General features: G+C 31.7%; 1 protein-coding gene across 1 annotated transcript; it reads right to left on the bottom strand.

Moving 5' to 3' along the window:
* Positions 1 to 1206: 1206 nt before the first annotated feature.
* Positions 1207 to 11319, bottom strand: LOC111050371 (eukaryotic translation initiation factor 4E-binding protein 2). The gene is made up of 3 exons (XM_022336683.2): positions 10658 to 11319; positions 5660 to 5827; positions 1207 to 2135 (listed from the first exon to the last, which is right to left on the bottom strand). The coding sequence occupies exons 1-3, from the start codon at positions 10797 to 10799 to the stop codon at positions 2086 to 2088; spliced, it is 360 nt and encodes a 119-aa protein (XP_022192375.1). The 5' UTR covers positions 10800 to 11319; the 3' UTR covers positions 1207 to 2085.
* Between the last annotated feature and the right edge of the window lie 11998 nt (positions 11320 to 23317).

The following is a 23317-nucleotide window of genomic DNA, read 5'->3' on the forward strand; positions in this document are numbered from 1 at the left end:
AAAATTCATGAAATGAGATTTTATAAATAGTAGACATTGTTTAAAAGAATTGATAAAATCATAATTGAACTAAATATTCATTGAAATACAGAAATCAAATGCTCTCTCTCACTCAATCACTGAAAGCAATAATGGAATAAAGATGCAGATATAACTCTCAAACAAAACATATTTTCAGTTCACGGTTTGAGATTCTGAATTCTGAAGACCTGAATTCTGTTTTAAATATTGTCACAAATAATTCTATTAATTATTAAGGCAGTAATATTGCATTGAATGGATTAATTCAAGCCAATTTGTAATCAAATTGAAATTTATAAGACACGTAAACTATCTATCACAATTAATTCAAAAACCAGAGAGCCGAGTTGGTAAAAATTTTAGCGAATTAATTTTATTCAATAATAAACCATATTGGTAACAATTTCGTGGCTTGAAAATAGAATTTTTCTCGTACCAGGCTACTGTTGATTTACTCTATCATTTATGATACAATCTAAATTTTAGAAGCTTGATCAAAACTTTCAATAGGGTATTCGAATTTATTTATCCATACGTATTTGTCTTGAGAATAAAATAGTTTTTCAAACATTAACATTAAAGTGATTCAAACATACGTCTGATTATATTATATATCTAATGGTAAAATATAAATGAACATCATGTGCATTACCTATATATCTATATATAGAAAATTTCTTCAATATTCGCCAATATAAGATCATTGCATTAAGTATTAATAGCACAATAACATGATCCAATTCCTATATTGCTTCTAGTAACTAATAACAAGTTGAGGTTGATAAAAATTGTGGTTTCAATAAAATCAAAACTAAGAAAGGCTTAATATTGAAAATGACTTCTGAAGATACAATAATAATTATATATATTATATGCTGTGATGGAATCAGTTAAGAGCATCTAATGTAAACAAAGCTCAATAAAATAATTTTCAAGACAATACATCTTTACTAAATCTATCTGAATCTATAACAACTTATTATATAAAAAATAAGGCCAGAATCCAAACGACTGATTTAGGAAATCATGCTATAAATTGATTCACCGAGTACATTCCGAACATACAAACATATTCAACTTTATTTTATAAGTAGTTTTCATTGGAAACCAAAACTTTACTCTATTCAAATTACGGAATTTCAAACACTCAGTCCCTCTTTTAACAAAGAAATGGTGATATAACGGTTTTTTTAATGAATTGAACAGTTATATTCATTACACACAACAATATTGTGTTGCGCTACTAACTTCCCTGTCGATAATAATGGCTGTTTTCACACTGACCGATTGTCGGCCGACACTCAGGATTCCGGTGATTGGCTAATTCTCATCAACAGAGGATTCCCAGCCAATCAGAGAACTGTTCTGAATTGATTCTCAGCCAATCAGAGGACAATTCTGAGCCGATACTTGGACGCAGGAGGCGGAGTTTCCCTTAAAGCCTTATAAAATGGATTCAAAACATTTTTGAGTTGAAACAAAGTATGAAGTTGAGACAATTCAAGTTGGACTAATGGTTCAAACTGAAGAAATTTCTTCAGGTAGTGATTCTTATATAATCCAATTAATTTGATCACGTCGAGGGAGACTTTGATTTTCACTTGAAAATTACATCAATTAGTCGAAATATGTTGTGAATTAATAAACAAAAAGGGCACTTGAGGATTTTTATCCAATTTCAAGTCAATAGAGATTCTGCATTTTGCGTTGCAAAAGTCCTCCACAAGAGGACACTGGTACATTGTAGATCATACACAGTTTATCAAAATTGTATTGATATACACGGCAATAATTTGCGATACATTCCAATTAATCAAATATTTCAGTTAGTTTCAAAAGTGAAACAAACCTTTTAAAATGCACATTCCTTGGCCAACAAAAATTCTTATTACATTTTCAAATTATTATCACCATTACAATGTCAAACTTTAGAAGTTTACCTCGACAGAGCAGCGTACAATAGTAGGCTAAAAGTGATGGTTTTGAATGACACTACAAATAAAACTAGAGTTTGGTGCCTTACGGTATGGCACGTGATTCTGAGTGAAGGTCAGTCGGCAGGGTTCACATGTCCATCTCGAACTGTTCGTTGACGTCCTCAATCACCGCCGGATCTGTAAAACAAGTGAATCCATCAACATAATTGTCATAAAAATGATTTAGGACCTGTTTCCAAGCTCGGGATTTAGGTTAATTCTAGCATAGAGAAACAATAGCGTAAGTAGATATCCCATGGTATAGGACGTTCATGTCGCAACTTTTACTGTTATCTCAAGCCGATAGTCCACGTAGTTCTTTCCCGTGAAGCTGTGTGATGCTCGTAGTCTCTCATACTGTGCCGTTCATACACTCTCACCCCAAAAAAACAGTAAAAATCGACAATAATCGACAGTAGTCGGCTTGGAATAACAGTAGAAGTTGCGAACGTTTATGTCGCAACTTTTACTGTTATCTCAAGCCGATACTCCACGTAGTTCTTTCCCGTGAAGCTGTGTGACGCTCGTAGTCTCTCATACTGTGCCGTTCATACACTCTCACCCCAAAAAAACAGTAAAAATCGACAATAATCGACAGTAGTCGGCTTGAGATAACAGTAAAAGTTGCGACATAAACGCCCTATACCATGGGATATCTACTTACGCTATTGTTTCTCTATGGTTCTAGACTTTAAACAGCTGGAGTCAGAAAATTGGCTTTCCAAAACGGGGCGTAGTCGCAGTAAATAGTTGCAGCAAATCAAATCTTTATTTTCTCATGTCTATAATTGGAAACGTTTTTCCTTGACGAAATGAAACATTCCAAAATAATTCAAAATAGCTGAAACTTTACACTATTTTATTTTGCGTTCAATTTTCTAAATTTTTCAAAATTTGATTCAAACGTGACTTTGACTATGACTACAACTACGCCCCGTTTCGCAAAGCCAATTTCCTGACTCCAGCTGTTTAAAGTCTAGAACTTAGCTAAATCCCGAGCTCGGAAACCGGCCCTTTATTGTAATTTTTAGTTGAGTCAACGAGAGGCTATTCTACAACCCTATTGTGAGATACACGTTATATTATTGCCAAATACAAGAAATATTTTTACAAATAAAAATAATCATTAAAATACAATAGTATTTGGCGTGACTGGAAAAAGAAGCCTTGAGCTCCAGCCACAAGTTCTAAAAAAATAAGAAATACATTTTTTCATTGTAATAACAGCAGAACAAATGACACAATTCTGTTGATGGACATAATCTATGGTTGAATGAAAAAGACCAAGAAATTGTCAAAAAACCACTGATTTAAATCAGTGGTTTTTTGAGAATTTCTTAGTCTTCTTCATTCAATATGAATAATTACCACAATATCAACTTCTCAACTACACAAAAAAATAATCTATGATGTTGAATTTTATCAATAATCCAAGTACTTGATAAACAAAATATAAATGCACAGAAAAATAATATAAAAATTGTCGAGTTTTTATAAAGTCAGTATGGGAATGATAGGACGAATATTGTTGCGAATTCTCTTTTTCCAACGCATTCTATATTAGCTAGCTCCATCCATCGAAAAGATCAGATGAACGCTTTCCCAATGGAACGGAGGTTAGAGTTACAAGAGTTACAACCTTTTGCTTGAAATTCGTCGACATGGCCGTTCACATGCTCGACATACTTGTCTTGTCGTTAGTGACAGCCACCCATACTACGCCAGGTTTACATTCAGTGCAGAGCCACTAATGATACTGTATCATTCAATGATACAGTATCATTCTGATGATACAGTATCATTCCAATGATACAGTATCATTCCAATGATACTGTATCATTCCAATGATACAGTATCATTCCAATGATACTGTATCATTCCATGATATAGTATCATTCCAATGATACTGTATCATTCCAATGATACAGAAGTGACCTCAAGTTTAGGTTTTCGAATGTACAGTCGTATCGGACACGTGAAATGGTACGGTAGTGGCCAACCTTACTGATAATATTAACTTCAGCAAAGCATAGCAATGAGAACGAGGGTCATTCGGAAATTAGGACCAGTATGCACTGGCCTGAACACTACAATTTTAGCAGCAATTCAAGAGGGAAACTTTAAATCATCTATCCTATAGTCCGGAATCGGTCCCTTCACTTCAAAAAACTCAAGTAGCCTACTTTGGGCAGGAAAACGATTTGACAGAGATGAATAATTGGAATTGCAGTACTTAAGTCTGTTCGGTACACTTTTTTTAATTGGATAATCTTTTTCAATATAATATTGTTAAGATCACTATAAGAGTGAGAAAAAGTGGCAACTGAAAATTTAAGTGGTCTAATAAGCGAGTTATGGGTTGTTGAAAGTGCTAACTCCATTTTCTTTCCAGATCATAAACGGTTTCGAATTTTCCATTGGAGTTTTTTTTTATACATTCAGTACATCATTGGCTTTGTTCTAATATGCGTTTATTCGCGATTTATGCCAAAATAAACAAGTTATTTACAAAAAATGTTACTTTTTTATTTATCAACGATATGGGGAATAAAATGTTATAGTTTGAAAAGATACATTTTTTGTAAATTTTCAAGAGAAGTTCTGTTAATATAGTCTAAACCGTTTATGATCTGGAAAGAAAACGAAATCTGGAAAATTAGCACTTCAACAACCTATCATAACTCGCTTATTAGACCACTTAAAAATTTCAGTTGCCACTTTTTCTCACTCTTATAATGATCTTAACAATTATATTGTAAAAGATTATCCAATTTCAATAAAAAAGTGTACCGAACAGACTTAATACACTGATGGCAACGGAATATGAAGTTTGCTTTAAGATCATTTTTAAAGAAATAAATTGTTAAAAGTAAGTACTTTCCAATAAAAATGGCTCCAATTGTTAATATGTACTTACTGAATTTTTATTCGCAAACAGTTACTATTTTCCGGATGAACCTCGTATATTGATTGAACAATGAAATACAATTAAATTGTCTGTAATGGAATTCACGCAATAAAGTCAGTGGGAATGATAAAACTAGATAATAGCCGATTCTTTGTTGCCACCGCCTTCTTTATTATACAGCTGTAATCAAAGTTATATCTGACTTGATATTGATTGCTGAGGCCCAGTTACAGAAAAACCTGTCAAATTTTAATCGTGATTAAGAAGGTTTTTCTGAGAAGAAGGCTTGGTTCTCGTGAAATTTAATCGGGATTAAAAGTTGGCAGATTTTTGTGCAACCGGGTGTGATTCTTGTTAATAATGATCAACTCTTATCTCAAATATATTTCATACGTCAAGAAAATATATATTTGTTTCAAGATTTTATAGTAAATGTCCATAATTGAGATATATTATATTTCTGCATAACCTACGATGTGGTAACAGTTGAGAGATTAGCAAATGATGGCGGTCAGACAAACTTATGTTCTCCTGACCGAAAACTACACAACATATCAAAGAATTTGGAAATAGATAGGGCTAGGCATTTGAGACTCATAAGCTATATATTTGTTGTGTATCTGCCATACGCTAAATAAATAAAGATAATAGATTGAAAAGGATGCAGCTATCTGCTTTGTCTAGTGACAGACAAGGGTAGTAAACCAGGTGCTGACTTTATTTACAACGTTAATCTCACTGTAGGATAACTCACCTTTCTTGACTGGACTACAGATAATGTTGGCGTTTTCTTTGGCTTCATGAGCGATGTCTCCCTTGAGCAAGAAGTCGGGGATACTAGGTAAGTTCTTGGGTGGTGTCCTAGCCAGAGGAGAGTTTTTCAAATGCATCAACGTCGCTCGTTCATACACGATCCTTGTACCTGAACAAAAAACACAATTTACATTTGAATCATTAAAAAGAAAATATTTTACTTGTTAATTATTACCAATTCGATCCAAATATATCAATTATTTATAAATAATATTTTTTTCTAGTAGGTAACCTGTGCTCCACAAGTGTCTAATTAAAAACTTGTCAAACTGAAAACTTGACCTACTGAAATATTGAATAATTTAAAGTAAGTCTATAACCATCCTTCGTAGATTAAGAATAAAATTAATAAAAAAATATTGTAATACCCTTTATTTAAAAAAAAACTTTAAAATAGCTCAACGACTAGTTAGCTCCGACCCTAACTTAGGTCATTTTCAAGTTGAAATGTAGAAAATAAATAAACAAGTTGATCAACATGTAGTATCAACTTGTTTATTTATTTTCTACATTTCAACTTGAAAATGACCTGAGTTAGGGTCGGAACTAGTTGATCAACAAGTAGTATCAACTTGCTTATTTATTTTCTACATTTCAACTTGAAGATGACCTGAGTTAGGGTCGGAACTAGTAGATCAACAAGTAGTATCAACTTGTTTATTTATTTTCTACATTTCAACTTGAAAATGACCTGAGTTAGGGTCGGAACTAGTTGATCAACAAGTAGTATCAACTTGTTTATTTATTTTCTGCATTTCAACTTGAAAATGACCTAAGTTAGGGTCGGAACTAGTCGTTGAACTATTTTAATTTTTTAAAAAAAAAGGGTACTACATGATTTTTACATTATTTTTGTTAATTTGTTCAAAATTAGCCCATGTGAGTAAAGTGTTTTTATAGAATAGAAACAATACGCGAAATTTCATGTTCATCAGTGCGGTAGTTCAGACGTGATATTGCGTGATTCATTAATTTCCTATCCCGACGTGAACAAGCCAATACTTTCCTTTATTATTTATGGAATGATTTAATAATGAATCTTCATAATCGATGTGGAATATTTTGTTAGTTCAAAACTCTTATTTCTACAACAATTTTCGACGGGCGGAGCTAGAGAAGAATAGTAGTATCTGCTTCGTCTAATGACAGACATGGATAGCAAAACTAGCATATCAGATGCTGAATTTATAACTTGAATCTCATGATAAATCCTAGAAAAATGAGGAAAAATAATGTAATATTCATAGGAATTCATAATTCGAATCTCACTATAAATCATGTAAGGGGGAAAATCATGTAATATTCTTTAGAAATCAAACTCATGATATCCGTTAGCTAGATCTTTATCAAGGACATGCCACTGCGATTGATAAGAACAAGATGTGAGAAATACGGATGTTAAGTTATCGAAAATGAGATGGTAAGTGATGACACAGCACAGCAGCCAGTCAATCACTCACACTGCTCCAATTGTGTGAGTGCCAGTGCCACACACACACGCACACACACAAACTGTTGCTTGAAACACTATTCTCGGATTCGACACACATTGCTTCCATGATTCCCAACCATGACTGTGTTATGAGTTGTTGTAGTCGAGAAATTAAGAGAAAATGTATTTATTATTTTTTCTGTGATGAACAACAATCAATAATTTTATTTATTTTACCTATCCTCAACGCTGCCTGCTCTTGCCAATTGAGTGACATAAGTATTCAATATTTCCCTTTTTGTGTAGTTGAGAAGTTGATATTGTGGTAATTATTCATATTGAATGATTGTCAAAAAATTGACTAAGAAATTGTCAAAAAACCACTGATTTATTGATAATTAGAAAGACCGGTTTCGGTTATTACACCATTGTCAATCTCTGATAAACTAAAACTAAATACAAGAGCAGCAGAATTTATACTAGTAGGCCAATTGGCCTGAATAGGCCAATGGCAGGCGTTCATGTCCTCAACCAATAGCAGTATTCGCCTACTAGTATAAATTCTGCTGCTCTTGTATTTAGTTTTAGTTTATCAGAGATTGACAATGGTGTAATAACCGAAACAGGTCTTTCTAATTATCAATAAATCAGTGGTTTTTTCACAATTTCTTAGTCTTTTTCATTCAATACTCAATATTTTTTGACAATTTTAGTCAAGTATTGTCTATTTAGTGTTCAAGTTTATAAAGCGATCCATCCAGGGATGCTTGGGCATTGATCGAGAGATTGGGACATTTGATTTAAGTTTCTATTGCTGAACTACCTGTCAAATTTGTATACAACATTCAAAAATTTGGGAACTATTTACAGGGTTTTGTCGTTTATAATGAATAAAAAATAATCCTGTTTGGCCTGTGATGACATAAAAGTATGTAAAGTTTTAATTTTTGTTTGTTCCTCAATGAAATAAGATTAAACAGAAAACCAAATTACATTCACTAGAATTGTTTTAAAATTAAATTAAGAAATTCGATTACCATCAATTCACAATGTCTTAAGACATTGCGTTGTTATATTCCATACTTAAAAAGGCTGGTACGCCATTTTATTGTATTTTTTCTTTAGGGCTACTTTTAATATAAATAAAAATATAAATCTCAGTTCACCCTTTTAAATAATTTTGTCACATGTTTCAAGACTTGAAAATGGCATTAATGTCCAAAACATGTTGTGACAGAATAATAATAAAAAAATTATTTTTCCATTAATATACAAATAAGCAGTCTAATCAATAAAATGTACACAATATTCGAAAGTACAATATATGAAATTTGCTACAAATATAAATAAATTGCATTTTTTCGGAAATTAACCTTCTCAACTATTGGTAAACCTATGTTCTAGAGCAGGTGTAGTAGTAATGAAAAATAATTTAAAAGGGTATACTGAGATTTATATTTTTATTCAAAAAAGGTGTATTTTTGATCACAAACTTTTGTATTCGCACTGAACTTCTCTTTCGATAAAGTAGACCTATAGTATGTTTATAAAAATAATATCTAGGGTTTTACTATTAGGACATTTTATTAATTTATCAAAATTTGGGAATGGAATAGATTTGGGCCAAGCCTGTTGTTCCTTCCTAATCATATTTATATGATTTGTGATTCTGTCCACAAATAAATAAATAATACTTGTTACATTGAACTTACAGTTGAAATTATTAGTGAAATGAAGAATCAAATCAAACCGTTTTGTTTGTTGGCACCAGTGCGGATCTTCATGCAATATTTCCGCTAGAATTGGAGTGAGCGCTCGATGAACAGTAAGGGCCAAGCCACACGTAGCGTTTTTAGACGAGTCAACAGGGCAGGAAGCTCTCAGATTCGCTGATTGGCTTGGGAATCAGCCAATCGGAGAGCTTTCTGCCCTACAGACTTGTCTGAAAAAACTCTTCATGTGTCCTGCCCTAAGCGGTTTATGTAGAAAGTAGAAAATTGGTGGCCGGTGCTTTAGATTACGTTTTGTAAATGGTAGGGAAATTGAATGAAAGTGACGTACTTAATTAAAATTACAGGTTGATAGTAACTTGCTCTCTTAACGTCTATAATCCGTTCAAGATCCTCAGTTACTAAGCATGGCCTCCACGTTCTCCTAACCTGACGTCAAAAACTCTGAATTTTATGACTTTATCAAGAACCCGCCACCATCCTACTTTGCTAAATTAAGGAACTTGATTGATTTACTAAAGACGAACGTATCGTGAGCCATGTGACACATGGTAGTATATATTGAAAGTTGATAAAAGTTCTTGATAAAACTGTTAAAGCTGCTCTTTCGTAAATTCGCAACTGTAAGTTTGGAACAAGTGCTATAAATCCAGATATTAATTTATCTACAACCTGTATTCCTGGGTCCAATGATTCTAATTTCAAATAAAATTGAGAATTAAGTTAAGTTATAAAGGATTCAACTTGAAATTTCAAGTACAGTAGCCTATAAAACTGTTGTAAAATTTCATAACTCCGGATTACTACTTTATCAAGTCTGAATGATAATGTTATTTTATAATTTAATATACTGTACATTAAAATGGATTCCTTGATTGTTTCCCATAACATTTTAAATTTAGGCTACCTTATTTAATCACTCAACAATATTACATTTAGTTAGTGTATAAATAAATTATTAAATTCCTAATTATGCGTTAAAAAAAGTCATTAAAATAATTATTGAAGAATAATTTTTCCACTCTTATTTTGTACACGTGGAATAGGAAAATAATTTTAATGCCTTATTCAACTACCATTCACAAAGAAAACAATACTGTCGTCTGAAATGGATAAAATCTAACCTCACTTTCAATCAGCTGTGTATCATTATTGTTCAATATTTAGTAAAGATTATCAAATTAAATTTATTATTAAATTTGTAAAATTATTATAAAGCAAGACAAATTAGAAGCATTATATTAATGCGTTCTGGTCTACAAACTAAACTGATTTACAAGGTAAAGCCAGGTACTCTACTCCCAACTAATAGGCTAAATACAAAAATTCTAAATATTAAAATAAAGATGACATTACAATTTATTGGTAGGCTTAATTAAAAATAAGATGAATAAAAACATCTTATTCTGGATCTTTGAGTTTTGAGGAAGCTTCTATTTTCAGACATTCGAATTAATTTATTTCAAGGTCATCCTATCAGCCTCGTGTTTGGTAAACAAAGGTTTGAAGGATATATGCAAATTAAGTCCGAATTGATAGTCCTTATTATCATATCCATAAGAATGATGCATTGAAATACATTTGATAATTTTGTAATTTAGAGAATATTACAGCAACAAGATTTAGAAATTATGTATTTATACGTAGGTACCATAACGAATAGGGTTTTTGTGAATAACAGAATATAGGCATGATAAAAATATTATTTAATTTGGAAATTTCAAAAAACACGAGGTGTATTTTTTGGTCAAACAATATAAAAATAAATTTTACTCACCTCCTGGTGTTGTTGAATACAAGGTACCGCCAGGCGTAGAGGAATAATCTATTGGAAGTTGAGAAGGGTCATTTATCAAAACCCTTCTTGAAGGAATGCTCTGGCTTTGAGTTGCTTGTCTTGCCACCGGAGATAGAGACATTATTTTATAAAATTCTATACAAGTTCTATTTTAAATAGAAAAATAACAATTTCTCATAGAGAAAATACAACAATGTACATAAATGCTACTGCGTAGTACCGGTATCAACCGAAACTCTAAAAAAGTAGAGTACAAAAATTTGTTAAAATAATGCAAAAACCACTTGATAAGTCTAATAAATTGATTTGACACAAAAATTAAACTAGGAAATAGATAACTACGCAATTTTTTTAATAACAAGTGCCGTTGTAATCGACATGGAGCACACTCACACGACGTACAAAACACAACAGCAGAAACTTCTTTCTTCGTTCTACGTCTTGAAATCCATGATGGCTACCAAGCTTGCCAACCAAACAAATATTTCAAATAGAAATCATGTTTAGATTGAAAATAATATTAACGTTTCTGATTTGCTTCAAATTGAACAATACTAATTCATCAGCCTACTGTTTATAATCGAATAAATAATTTTTGAAAAACAAGCAAAAGACAAGTTTTGAACATACTTACAAAACCTTCAATGAACAAGTTGGAAGCGGGAAGATTTAGATTTGGCGCAGTCAGTTCAAGGTTGCTTCTTTACATAAGATTGTTTATTTGAATTTGAAAAAAACGTGCTTACTTGTTCTATTTTGACAGATTGAAGCGTGCAAATATTATACTTGTTTTGATCACTAGATCAAACCACTGTAAACAATATTCTCACGTCAAGAGATGAACGGATCAGAGAAAAATTCAATGCTTTATTAAGGAATAATATTTATAACACTATTACCGTACCGTAACTAATTTACCATATTTATTTCTGTTGTAGCCTACCTGTGAATCTATGAAGTTAAACTTCTTTGTCAAGAAGAAATAATGCTTATCAAAACTATTTCATTATTAGCATGAATAGTTCAATCTAATATTGTAAAGCATTTGAATTGAATATTTTATACATTGAATAATGGAAACTTGGAATAGGCTATATCGTCCATGATGTAACTTATATAAAAAACAAATACTGTTAGGTATTATCATTTTACGAGATACACTAATAATAATAATAATTATGTTTCCAATTCTCTTATGTGTTTATACAACGAATATTGTATGATAAAAAAATTCACAAGTCCTTGATTCCAATTGATGAAAATAGTATTTTCTAGTCAGTAAACTTGCGATTATCTTATGGAAAATTTTCAATTATTTTTTTCAGTCTGAACCAAACCAATCGTCAACAAGAGTAGAACAACTGTAACTTTATAGTATTTCACAAAATTTATAACAGAAGTAAAAATCTACAAATATTTTTCTACAATAAAGTATTATTTTAAGCCTGATGCAATGCTAAATAAAACATTCAATGTATATGAGTCAAATTTAATTTTAAAATGAATATGATTTAGAATTTAATATGGGAATGAAACATATTATGGTAGATTATAAATAAAAAATAAATATGAGTTCCCTTTAATTTTTTTGCACAACATTTATATTTTTTATATTAAAAGTAGCCTGAGAGAAAAAAAAACCATAATATTGTAGATTATTACACCGATACAATAAATAGGCTACGGTATTCAAATTAAATTCATCACTTCTTAGCGATGAGCACTCCAGAAATTTTAAAAGCACTGTAATAAAATAGTAAATTTGTATAACTTCCACTGATGCTCTCTTACTAGAATAAGAATCCAGTTACCTTTTCATAGGTATTTCATTATTGTATGACATGGCCTATTTTTGTTCAGTTGCATTATTCGATAATGACTCTAATAAGACCGAAACTCATCATGCAATAAAAAATACAATAGAGTACCTGGTTTTTATTGTTATTTCTGTAATCAAAATAATGCAGTCAAAAAGTCTATAAATTTCTTGATTGTGATACCATAGATAAGTAACCAAATACCGTACATATAATAATAATAATTATTTATGAATGATGATAAAGTACTTTAGGACTAGTTTTTATTGTATTTTCTGCTAAAAAACAGAGCTTGATTTAGACATGACTTGTAAATACGGTAATTTCAACACCATTATACGCAATTGGAGAATTTGAAAAAAGTTGCAAGAAAATATGTGAAGAATGATGAATTTATTGACAAAATTAGACGTCAACTTTGCCTACCTTCTGACTAGTATAGGCTAATAATAAACTTATATCGTTCAGCCTTTATAATCAGAAATTTATATTCTACAACAAGAAATCAGTATTATTATAGGTACAGAGTAATAAAAACTTATTTATTATGAGATAAAAATAAAATTGTTGTCTTATATGTGTTTAAAAACATATTGACCCGGTTGCACAAAGGCCTGTTGATTATTTTCACCTGTATCAAATGCCACGAGAACCAATTAGAGAAGCCTCTTTTAAAAATGGTATTTTCCGATGGTCCTCGTGGTATTTAATCAGAATTGAAATTTGACGGGCTTTTGTGCAACTGGGAAGTTGTGTTTTTATTTGCAATCATGGGAGAATTCTACACCATCTCTGAATACAATGTTTAACACACTTTTTCAGTTTTATAATAGGCCTACAAAAGTTACCCTTTTAAATGAAAAAGACTAAAAATTGTAAAAAAAATCACAGATTTATTGAATTAGTAAGACCGGTTTCGGTTATTACCACCATTGTCAATCTCTGATAAATAGGTTATTCATGGACAAAAAGTAGTCAAAAAACACAGATTTTTGATACTTAGAAAGACGGTTTCGGTTATTACACCATTGTCAATCTCTGATAAACAGAGTTTATCCAGGACAAAAAGTAGTCAAAAAACCACAGATTTATTGATACTTAGAAAGACCGGTTTCGGTTATTTCACCATTGTCAATCTCGGATAAACAGAGTTTATCCATAGACGAGTTTATCAGAAACTGACAATGATGTAATAACGAAACCGGGGTTACTAAGTTCATACATTTTTTGACAATTTCTTAGTCTTTTTCATTTAACATGAATAATTACCACAATATCCAACTACACAAAAAGTGAAAGTTTACCCTATTTTCAAAAATCAATATCTAGTATGTTCAGAGCTAACTCAGTTATATCAAGTTATCCAAGTGCTTGACTTATTCCGTGATTGAATTTTTATGGTATTTACACTTTTTTCAAATGAGAATTTCACAATCAATATCTAGTATGTTCAGAGCCATCCAAGTTATCCAAGTGATTGAACCATTTCGTAATTTATTGATTTTTCATTGTAAAAAATGTGCTAAAAAAATTTGATTGTAACCATTTAAATTTCGTAATTAAATTTTTCATAGTAGAGACTGTGTTGAAAAAAGTTGATTCAGTAATAGTATGAAGGCACGGATTGGTAAGTAAGAAATTGCTATTCTGTGACGGAGGTAGGAAAAGAATTGTGGAATGTGCATGTAGTAATAATAAGGAGAGAACTCTATCATAGCTTCGGCAGAGGCAGTGTTAGTTTCGATTTCTAGCTCTGGCAAGCATCGAGCATCGAAGTTGCGTAGGCAAGTCTATCAATCCAACAACTTTTCAAAACCAAAGTCGCAAATCTCTCGTTTGGCCTCTAAGCTGTTGAGAGTGAGAGGGCAAGCAGCAGCAGTTGTTGTCTCTTTCTAATATTGGTATCTGAATGTTATTCGGCACGTCACTGTTTACTGTGTCGCTTATTCAAGTCTCGCTTATCTCCCACCGACTCGAATTAATTTTAGAACATGACACGATCGCAGGCATGATATGATGACGATGATGATGATGACAACTATCGAAAGTTCGCGCACCATTTCCTACACAACAATGCTTCCCCAAGACAAAAAATAAATGGAAAAATAGTGTGATAATCTGCAAAATTTCATGTCAATCAAAAATATATGGTGATAAAAAGCAAGTTATCAATACCCTAATTGTGTCATAACGTATAGTTTGAATAGGACTACTTTCAATAATTTTGTTTACATGAAATAGGCTATTTCATAAATTCATAAATATAATTTTAAAATATTATAGGAAAATATCAAATTGTTTTCTGATAAAAGTTGGGAGTTCTGCAATACAGAAGATACTCATGCTATATCATCGTTACTGTACGCTGAACTATGATGAGTCCACAATAATAATGTCAGTGGAGAAATATAGAAGAAGAGCGTTGGCGATTCACTGCCTTGTCACTGCCTTCTATAGAAAATAGCTGATTCCGGTATATCTGATGTATACTAGTGGTTCTGTGAACAGTAGACCTCGCGCAGTTATAACGACGTCCCCAACCATAAGCACATCCACATGATACACTAACTATTTATTTGATCAGATCATGCTTACACAAAATCTAATTATCATAACACTTCCGGAATTTAGTGCAAGAAAACCAGAAGACATCTAGGCGCCAGACGAGCTGTTATAAGTTCTTTGCATCCTATTTTAATAGTGCATAAAAATTGCATTCAAGAGGCATGCAATGAGGCATGCAATTTATAGTTACACGCTGCTAATTTATTACTAAGTTCATTGAGATATTGAATTGCAAGCGTCATGGCATGCAATTTATAGTCAACTCGACAGCTGATTTATGATGAAATAATTCAATAGTCTCATTTTTACTCTAATATTGACGTATGAAGGATGCTCCTTTTCCTTTCATATTATCTTGAAATGCAAAATTTCCAAAAAGCTTGTATATACGTCGACGCGCAATTTAAAAAGGAACATACCTGTCAAATTCATGAAAATCTATTAACGCGTTTCGCCGTAATGCACAACATTAAACAGTTAAAACATTAAGAGAATGCCAAAACCGTCGACTGAATCTTAGACTCACTTCGCTCGGTCAAAAATACGAACTGTTCTTTTTGTAAAAATAATCAATTATACCTTCAGAGAAACGGGAAATTTTGAAAGTTAAATAATTCACGAAAAACAAATCTTTAAATAAAGTTTTTCATATCATCCAATAGTAAAATAATGCCATTTTAGAATAATAATACAGTGTAACATTTATTTTTTTGAAGATTCATCTGCAGGTGTGTTCCTCCGTGTTGCAGAATTTGAAATCCAAAATTCGAGAATCGATTCCAAATTCCAGTTGTAATGTTACGTCAAACCATGGACAATGTGATGAAGAGACTATGGGAATGTTTACGTAGAAAAGGAACACACGTGCAAGATGTCATCTTCAAAAAATAAATGTACGTTATTATTTATTCTAAAATGGCATTATTTTTACTATTGGATGATATGAAAAACTTTATTTAAAGATTGTTTCTCATGAAATATTCAACTTTCAAATTTCCCGTTTCTCTGAAACACTCGATCTGTACATGTTGATCCTATGATATGCGTATGTATTTTTATCATAGCCACCTCTAATACACCTGTATTAGAGGTGGCTATGATTTTATACATCAAGGAAATAGGAAATATATTTTCAATAATTTAATAATACATTCTCATAATTCAGATTAAATATAGGTACTGCTAATGAATTATTTATTCTTATATAATTGAAAAAACAATCTGGCAGTGGTGGAGCTAGAAAAGGGTGGCACTATCGTCTGCTTTGTCGAATAATAGACAAGGATAGCAACACAATGTTAATCAAATTATAACATGGACCTACTATAGGTTTACGAAGATGATCGTATCTATTATATAATTTGTGTAAGGTGCATTCAGACTTATTCGCCACGAAAATGCGCATTTAAATTTCATCAGCTGATGCTAATCATTATTTATAATTAGCTCATTATATTATAACTTATGTTTGAGCAAATACAGATACAATAGACATGTATCTAATGAAACTTTTCATCAGATGTTGCTATGCTTATTATATCGTACTGTAATTGTAAAAATATAAAAGGCAACATCTGATGAAAAGTTTCACCGGATGCTATATGTATTAACTATATCTATATTTGTACAATACAGACTGATGTAAAAGAATGATAACACAGCGAATGAACACTTCACACTTCCGTTTTAAAGGTTCTTAAAAGTCACCGTTATTCTGGATTATTGAAGTTAGATATCATTAGTTTGATATCAATCGATTTAGATTAAATTGATCAAAAATAGTTTCAGTCTTATTTTTAATATAATAGATTTGAAAAAATGCACGTTCAGCTCCACACAACCGAAATTTATGACAATTCATAATTTTATTGGTTTTGGTTTCTGAAAGAAATGCCAAAATCTTGCAAATGTAAGTCATAACTTGAAAAAGATAAAGCTTATTATAAAGCCCGCATTTATAAGAATGTAATAAATTTGAAATTATAATTCAAGATATAATAAATAAATATTTAAATTGTATTTACAGGCCATTATGTTTCATGAACCTCATCAAAGGAGGAAGGTAAACCCACGGTATATGAGAAAAAATTCATCTAAATACACGGGTAAACTTGATGTGAGAGGAGTCCGTTTTTAAGCATAGAACATAAAACATAGACTCTCTAACCAACGACACTTTGTATTGGAACATTTCACGACACTCTGCTTTTTCAGCTGTTCAAATTAATTTTATTATGAGAAACCCAATTTGGAAAAATCATGTTCGAGAATTCAATTCCAAAGTAAACATTTTTTCATTAGCTCTCAAAACTTCGAGAATAAGTAGGCTACTGCACGGTATTTAAATGAAAATTATTCTTCTATATATCGTGGGCTACTATGGTACCAATTGATGATTGTACAATATTTATTGTACATTGTATTGGTTACACTAGTGAACTTGAGTTTGATGGCAATACTAATACAAATTATTACTATAGCTAGAGAAACCGTATATACGTTCGTTTTATTGAGATTGAGATTGTCTTATTATTATAAGATTGTTTTATTCTATGCTATAGCCTATTTTATGGATAATCAATGCAAGCTAGCTCTACCGAGATTAAATTAAGGAACAATGATACTTCTACGAAATCAACGCAATAAAAACCGCGAACATCACAAATCTGAAAGTAACGACTCTTTTATTCATTCGAATATCAATATATATTCAATAATTGAATAGTCCAGTACTTATTTAAGTTGTAACAAGAAAGTAACATTTTGCTCATGCTATACTAGACAAGATAATAAATTTTAAGTTCAAGGACGGAGCAGTCAGTATCTCATATAGAAGCCTATACCGTACTGCTATGTCTGCTTGTGTTTCTGGTATCCTAATGGAATAGATTTCACGAGAACAGACTTCATAAAATCGCAAGTGCAAATTATGTCAGCAGAGCTTGTAAAAATTTAAGCAATTTTCAAAATAAACTTGCCATTGCCTTCTAACTTCTTGTTAAAGCTGTAAGAAAGATACAGCTTTAATACAGATATAATAGCACAGTGAGATTGCATTTCTCTGCTGCCAAAATTTTTTATGATTATCACTAAAGTTTTCAGCTTTAATACTGTGCTAAATAGCACAATGAGATTGTATTTCTCTGCTGCCATAATATTTTATGATTTATCACTAAGGTCTTCAGCATTAATTGGTTAAATAATGAACAATTAGCATAAAAAAATGTGATTTAAGAACAGAAGTTGTATAAATGATTCATATGCTGGAGATAAAACAGGCTGATAACCCTGTATATGCCTCACTTTTATGAGTAAAGCTTTTACTATCGTCTAAAATATTTGATTGAACAAAAGAACAATGGAAAAGCGCGATGACAGTCTTATCATTTCGACTAGTCGCAAAATTCCTCCAACTTTCAGAAAAATCGAGCATTACATCTAAATACACTATTCCAATATGAATTTTTATTTATCCTATATAATAGCAAACCATATTTTTAGTTTCATTGATGTGAACACTCATTGAATTGAATTTGTCACTGTTATTCAAATAAATATTTAATCATATTGAATAATCTGTATAATAACATGGATTATTTCTTTTTAAATTTGCAATTAAAGGTGCAAATTGTTTCTCTTGAAATAGTAAAGAAGTAAATTTGAATAATCATTATGGCCCAAAACTGTTCCTTCCCAATCATTCATAATGATTTGAAATGTTAAGAATGATAACGTATCAATTTAAATCTATTTTCATTGTTCATTGCCAATCTACGGCTGGACAGTGATAAGGATGTTGATGTAGACAAAGGATGTGCAATTTTCCAGGCCATTGTCTATGTCTTCAAGGATCATATACATCACTAGCCGTCAGGCTCGCTTCGCTCGCCATATCATCTAGCAAGGGGGCTCGCCCCATGGAACCCCGACTGGATCGTCCAAGAATGAGATCAGCGGGCTCGCTTCGCTCGCCTGCATTTTTCATTTGAGCATGCTTCATTCCATCAGAAAGTCAAAGTATTGAGAAAACGCAGAAAAGCTGAGAAAACCGTTTGAAAACGCTGATTTGGCGTATCTTGATGAAATATCAAAGTCACCTCCATCACAAAATTTTTAGACCTAGCTAAACCTCTGTACCAAATTTGAAGATTTTCTGTCTATTACTTGATGAAAGAACTGAGAAAACGCAAAAAACCGCTAATTTGGGCGGTATCAACAAAAAATCCTTCTAACACAACATTACTGTATTACAAATAGCTGAGCTTCTGTACTAAATTTGAACATTTTCTGTTCATTTCTCTCGATAAAGCTGGAAAAACGCAGATTTTGGGCGTATCTTGGAAATTATTCCAATCCGTTCTTAGTGCGCCTCTAAAGGGTCACTGAACATACCTACCAATTTGAACGTTTTTGGTCTGGTAGATTTTAGTTCTGCGAGTGAGTGCCATTTCGCTTTTATTTATATAGATTTAGACTAACAAAAAATGTAACTTTTTGATCAATTTTTCTCATCATTTTTCTCCAAAATGATAATTGGTTTTTACAATTTTCCCCCAATAAGTCGACTTTTTTCTTTTTTATTTGTCAAACAAAAATCGACTTTTTTTCTCAACGTTTTGCAGATTATTGAAACTTGCAAAATCATTTTACAATTTTATTCTTTGATATTGTGTTTCAGGTCTAAATGTGAATGAAGAAATTAGTAGAATAACTAAACTAGTTCAAGATGAATTTTCTTGTTCTATATTATTACTCAAATATTGTAATAACTTTGAGGAGAGTTAAAGGAAGAATAGAGCTAATTACTGACAACAAGTCAAATTCACATTAATAGAATTTATTTTAAATAATCAACAATAATAAAGTATTGGAGATTTTTCCAAACATGTATGAAAAATATTTATAATCTTTATTCAGTAATACGAATGAGTCTGGTAGTGAAATGTAGGGACCTATAATATATCATATCAGAATATGTGTAATACGTGTATTTTAGTATCAAGCATAACATGAACAAGATATTAAAACTATGCATTGTAATGACGTAGGCCCGTAGGGTATTGAAACAAGCTTGTTGAATTGGTATATTTACGAATCAATCCATTTCCTATTCAAGTGCTCAAGCAAGATAACTAAAAAATCTATTAATTAGGTTAATCAAAAGCATCTTCATTAATTAATTTAATATTTGACAACAATTACGGCACATTATGAAGAACAACGTGTAAGTACATTCTGAACTAATTGAATTAAAACAGAATTCAATGAAAAACCGAAAGTTTGAAATAATATTTTAAAAAAGACTGATATATAGGTATAATAGGAGTATTTGATGCCAAATATGTACGTGAATTGAAGCAAATAGGACAATAATGCACAAATCCCTCTATAAGGTGTAATCAACATCAATCTATGACAGATTCAAAGCAAATTATTACATAAATTCAACAGCCTAAAATTACACAAAGCGACCTTTTATTTTGGGCATGAATCAGATTTTATCAGTAAATTCTTGGATAACTCGTCTAAGGACATTAAAAAATTGCACACTGTTACATACAGTTTGCAGGAATAAATATCTGCAAAATGGAAAGTTGCTAGGATAACACCCATCCACAAATTGGTGCTAAAAATATAATCGGAAACTTCGACCGATTGCTATTTTGAATTCAACAAGCAAGGTATTGAGTATATACTTTACAGTAAAGTATTTAATCACGTAAAGCCTGTAATCTCCCCTTTTCAACATGGGTTCATGCCTTCGCGATCAACGATTACTAATTTGCTGCAGTTTCCCAATCTGTTTCCTCTGAGCTAGATGTACAAGGTCGCGTCGATGTAATTTACTTAGATTATAAAAAAGCATTTGATACAGTGAATTCACAACTTTTAAATAAGATGAAACGTTTGACTGTCTGAGAGTCTGATTACATTTTTAAAAGTTATCTCGTTGATAGGAAATCTTATGTATTATTCAATAATCAGAGGTCTCTTGATTTCACCACATCAGGTGTCCCCCGGATCAAATCTCGGCCCATTATTGTTTTTATTGTTAATAAATGATCTTCCTGATTACATTGAAAAGTCGGTATTCTGCTGTTGCTGATGATGTTAAGCTCTTCAGGCTATAGCTGGTATTCGTGATTGTGCTCCTTGCAGCGGGATTTGGACGGTGTTCAGAGGTGGTGTGAATTGAATAAATTAGAAACAATATTTCAAAAACCAAGTTCATGATCTTTACCGCCAAAAGAATCCCAGACAATATAGTTATAAAATAAATGATACTTTTCTGGACAGGGTAACGAGTATGAGAGACCTGGGAGTCCTGATGGACCCAGCGCTTGAATACAGGGATCATTTGGCTCATGTCATGAATTCGGCCAATAGATCACTAGGGTTTCTCTTTCGTAATTGTAAGCCTTCACTAGATGTGAGGTCATATTGAATATTTATAAGCAACAGTGCGGAGCAAGCTAGAGTATGCTGCACTTGTTTGGGAGCCATCACAGAGCACTGCCGTAAATGATTTAGAGATTATTCAAAAAGTTATTGAGGTATCTTTATTTTAAAACGTATAATACATTTTGTCCAATAGCTTTTTCCACCGAAACCTTAAGGTCAACATTTAAAGTCCAGAAATTAAAAACCAGAAGATCCATTAGAGCATTATGTTATTATATGACATTCTAAATAATAATATATTCATGCCAGATTTCATCAATTTGTTAAATTTCAATGTTCCATGCAATAGACCAAGACTTAATATGCTATTTCAGATACCGTTTGTCAGAACCGTCACCATTTCAATTCCTACCTGAATAGAACAATGAGATTGTACAATAGACTAAACCCATTCCTGACCCCTTCTATGACCGCTACAATACATTCAAAAAATCTTGTGAAAAATTATGCTGCTCAATGATGAATAAATTATTATTTTTGAGCTCTACTAACTCTCTTTTTTTCAACTGTTCTTCTTTCTTTTTATTTAAATATTTTTCATCCTATACCCTTTTACTAACTTTCTGAATCTGACCAATATATCGTTCTCTTCTAATCTTATAGTTATAGCCTACTGAATTGTGAATATTTAATGAATTGCGATATTATTTTCTTTTCTCTTGTTTTCTTTTTAATTGTAACGTTACACTATCAAATGTGTCATTAAGGCTCGTACTGGAGTTTGTCTGTGAGCCTTTCTATGTTTATGGAATAAATAAATAAATAAATAAATAAATAAATAAATACAAGATTCATAGTATTAATATTCACCTGAAGAATAGTCAGATGTACAATATCATAATCTTACATACCGGTGTCCCACGTAGAGGTTTACACGTTTGATTTTATATTACGAGCCCATTCATGCACCGAACATTTTATAAATTTTACACAGTTTACAAAGTAGGTTCTAAAAATATTCTGGGAAAATTTCAACTCCCTAACCTTTGTAGAATCAAAATGGCGGCATATTGGAAAATGATTCTTTAAAAACATTAAAAAAGTGTTTTTGGTTTTATAAAATATTTTTATTGTTGCACTTTAGGGCAATATAGCTTTTGAATAGAACAACTAGAACTAGGCCTATTAAAAATCTTCAAAGTCCAAAATTATTGAAATTGAAACCCATCCACAGCAACACACTGATAACAGCACTTGTGACTTCTTTTTATGGGGTTACTGGAAGGAGAAAGTCTCAAGAAATAGCACTTGAGAAATTACTTGTAAGCTCTTACAAAGAAACTCCCCGGTATCCGGAGAAATTCCTCTTCTATTGATCGTTTTAGTTCCACATCATTATTGAATTTATGGGTCTCCTCCTCCTTCTCCTATGGAGAAGACTTTCTCCTTCAAGTAACCCCATAAAAAGAAGTCACAAACAGATGAATCTGGTGATCGGGGTGGCCAATCTAAAAAATCACTTCCACGACCAATCCAACGGCCATGAAGTTTGTTATTTAGTAATTGCTTAACATGATTTGCGAAATGAGGTGAAGCACCATCTTGTTGGAAGATTGCTTGATCATTTCTGGCACCATCAAATGAGGCAATACTACTGCAACGTAGTAAACAAATAAGATGATAACTCATATGAAAGTAGTAAGAAGATTGGTAAAATTTTCAATATGCCGCCATTTTGTTTCTACGAAGGTTAGGGAGCTGAAATTTTCCCAGAATATTTTCAGAACCTACTTTGTAAACTGTGTAAAATTTTAAAAAATTCGGTGCAAGAATGGGCACGTAATATAAAATTAAA

The sequence above is a fragment of the Nilaparvata lugens genome, chromosome 1 (assembly GCF_014356525.2).
Source record: "Nilaparvata lugens isolate BPH chromosome 1, ASM1435652v1, whole genome shotgun sequence".
Taxonomy (NCBI): Eukaryota; Metazoa; Arthropoda; class Insecta; order Hemiptera; family Delphacidae; genus Nilaparvata; species Nilaparvata lugens.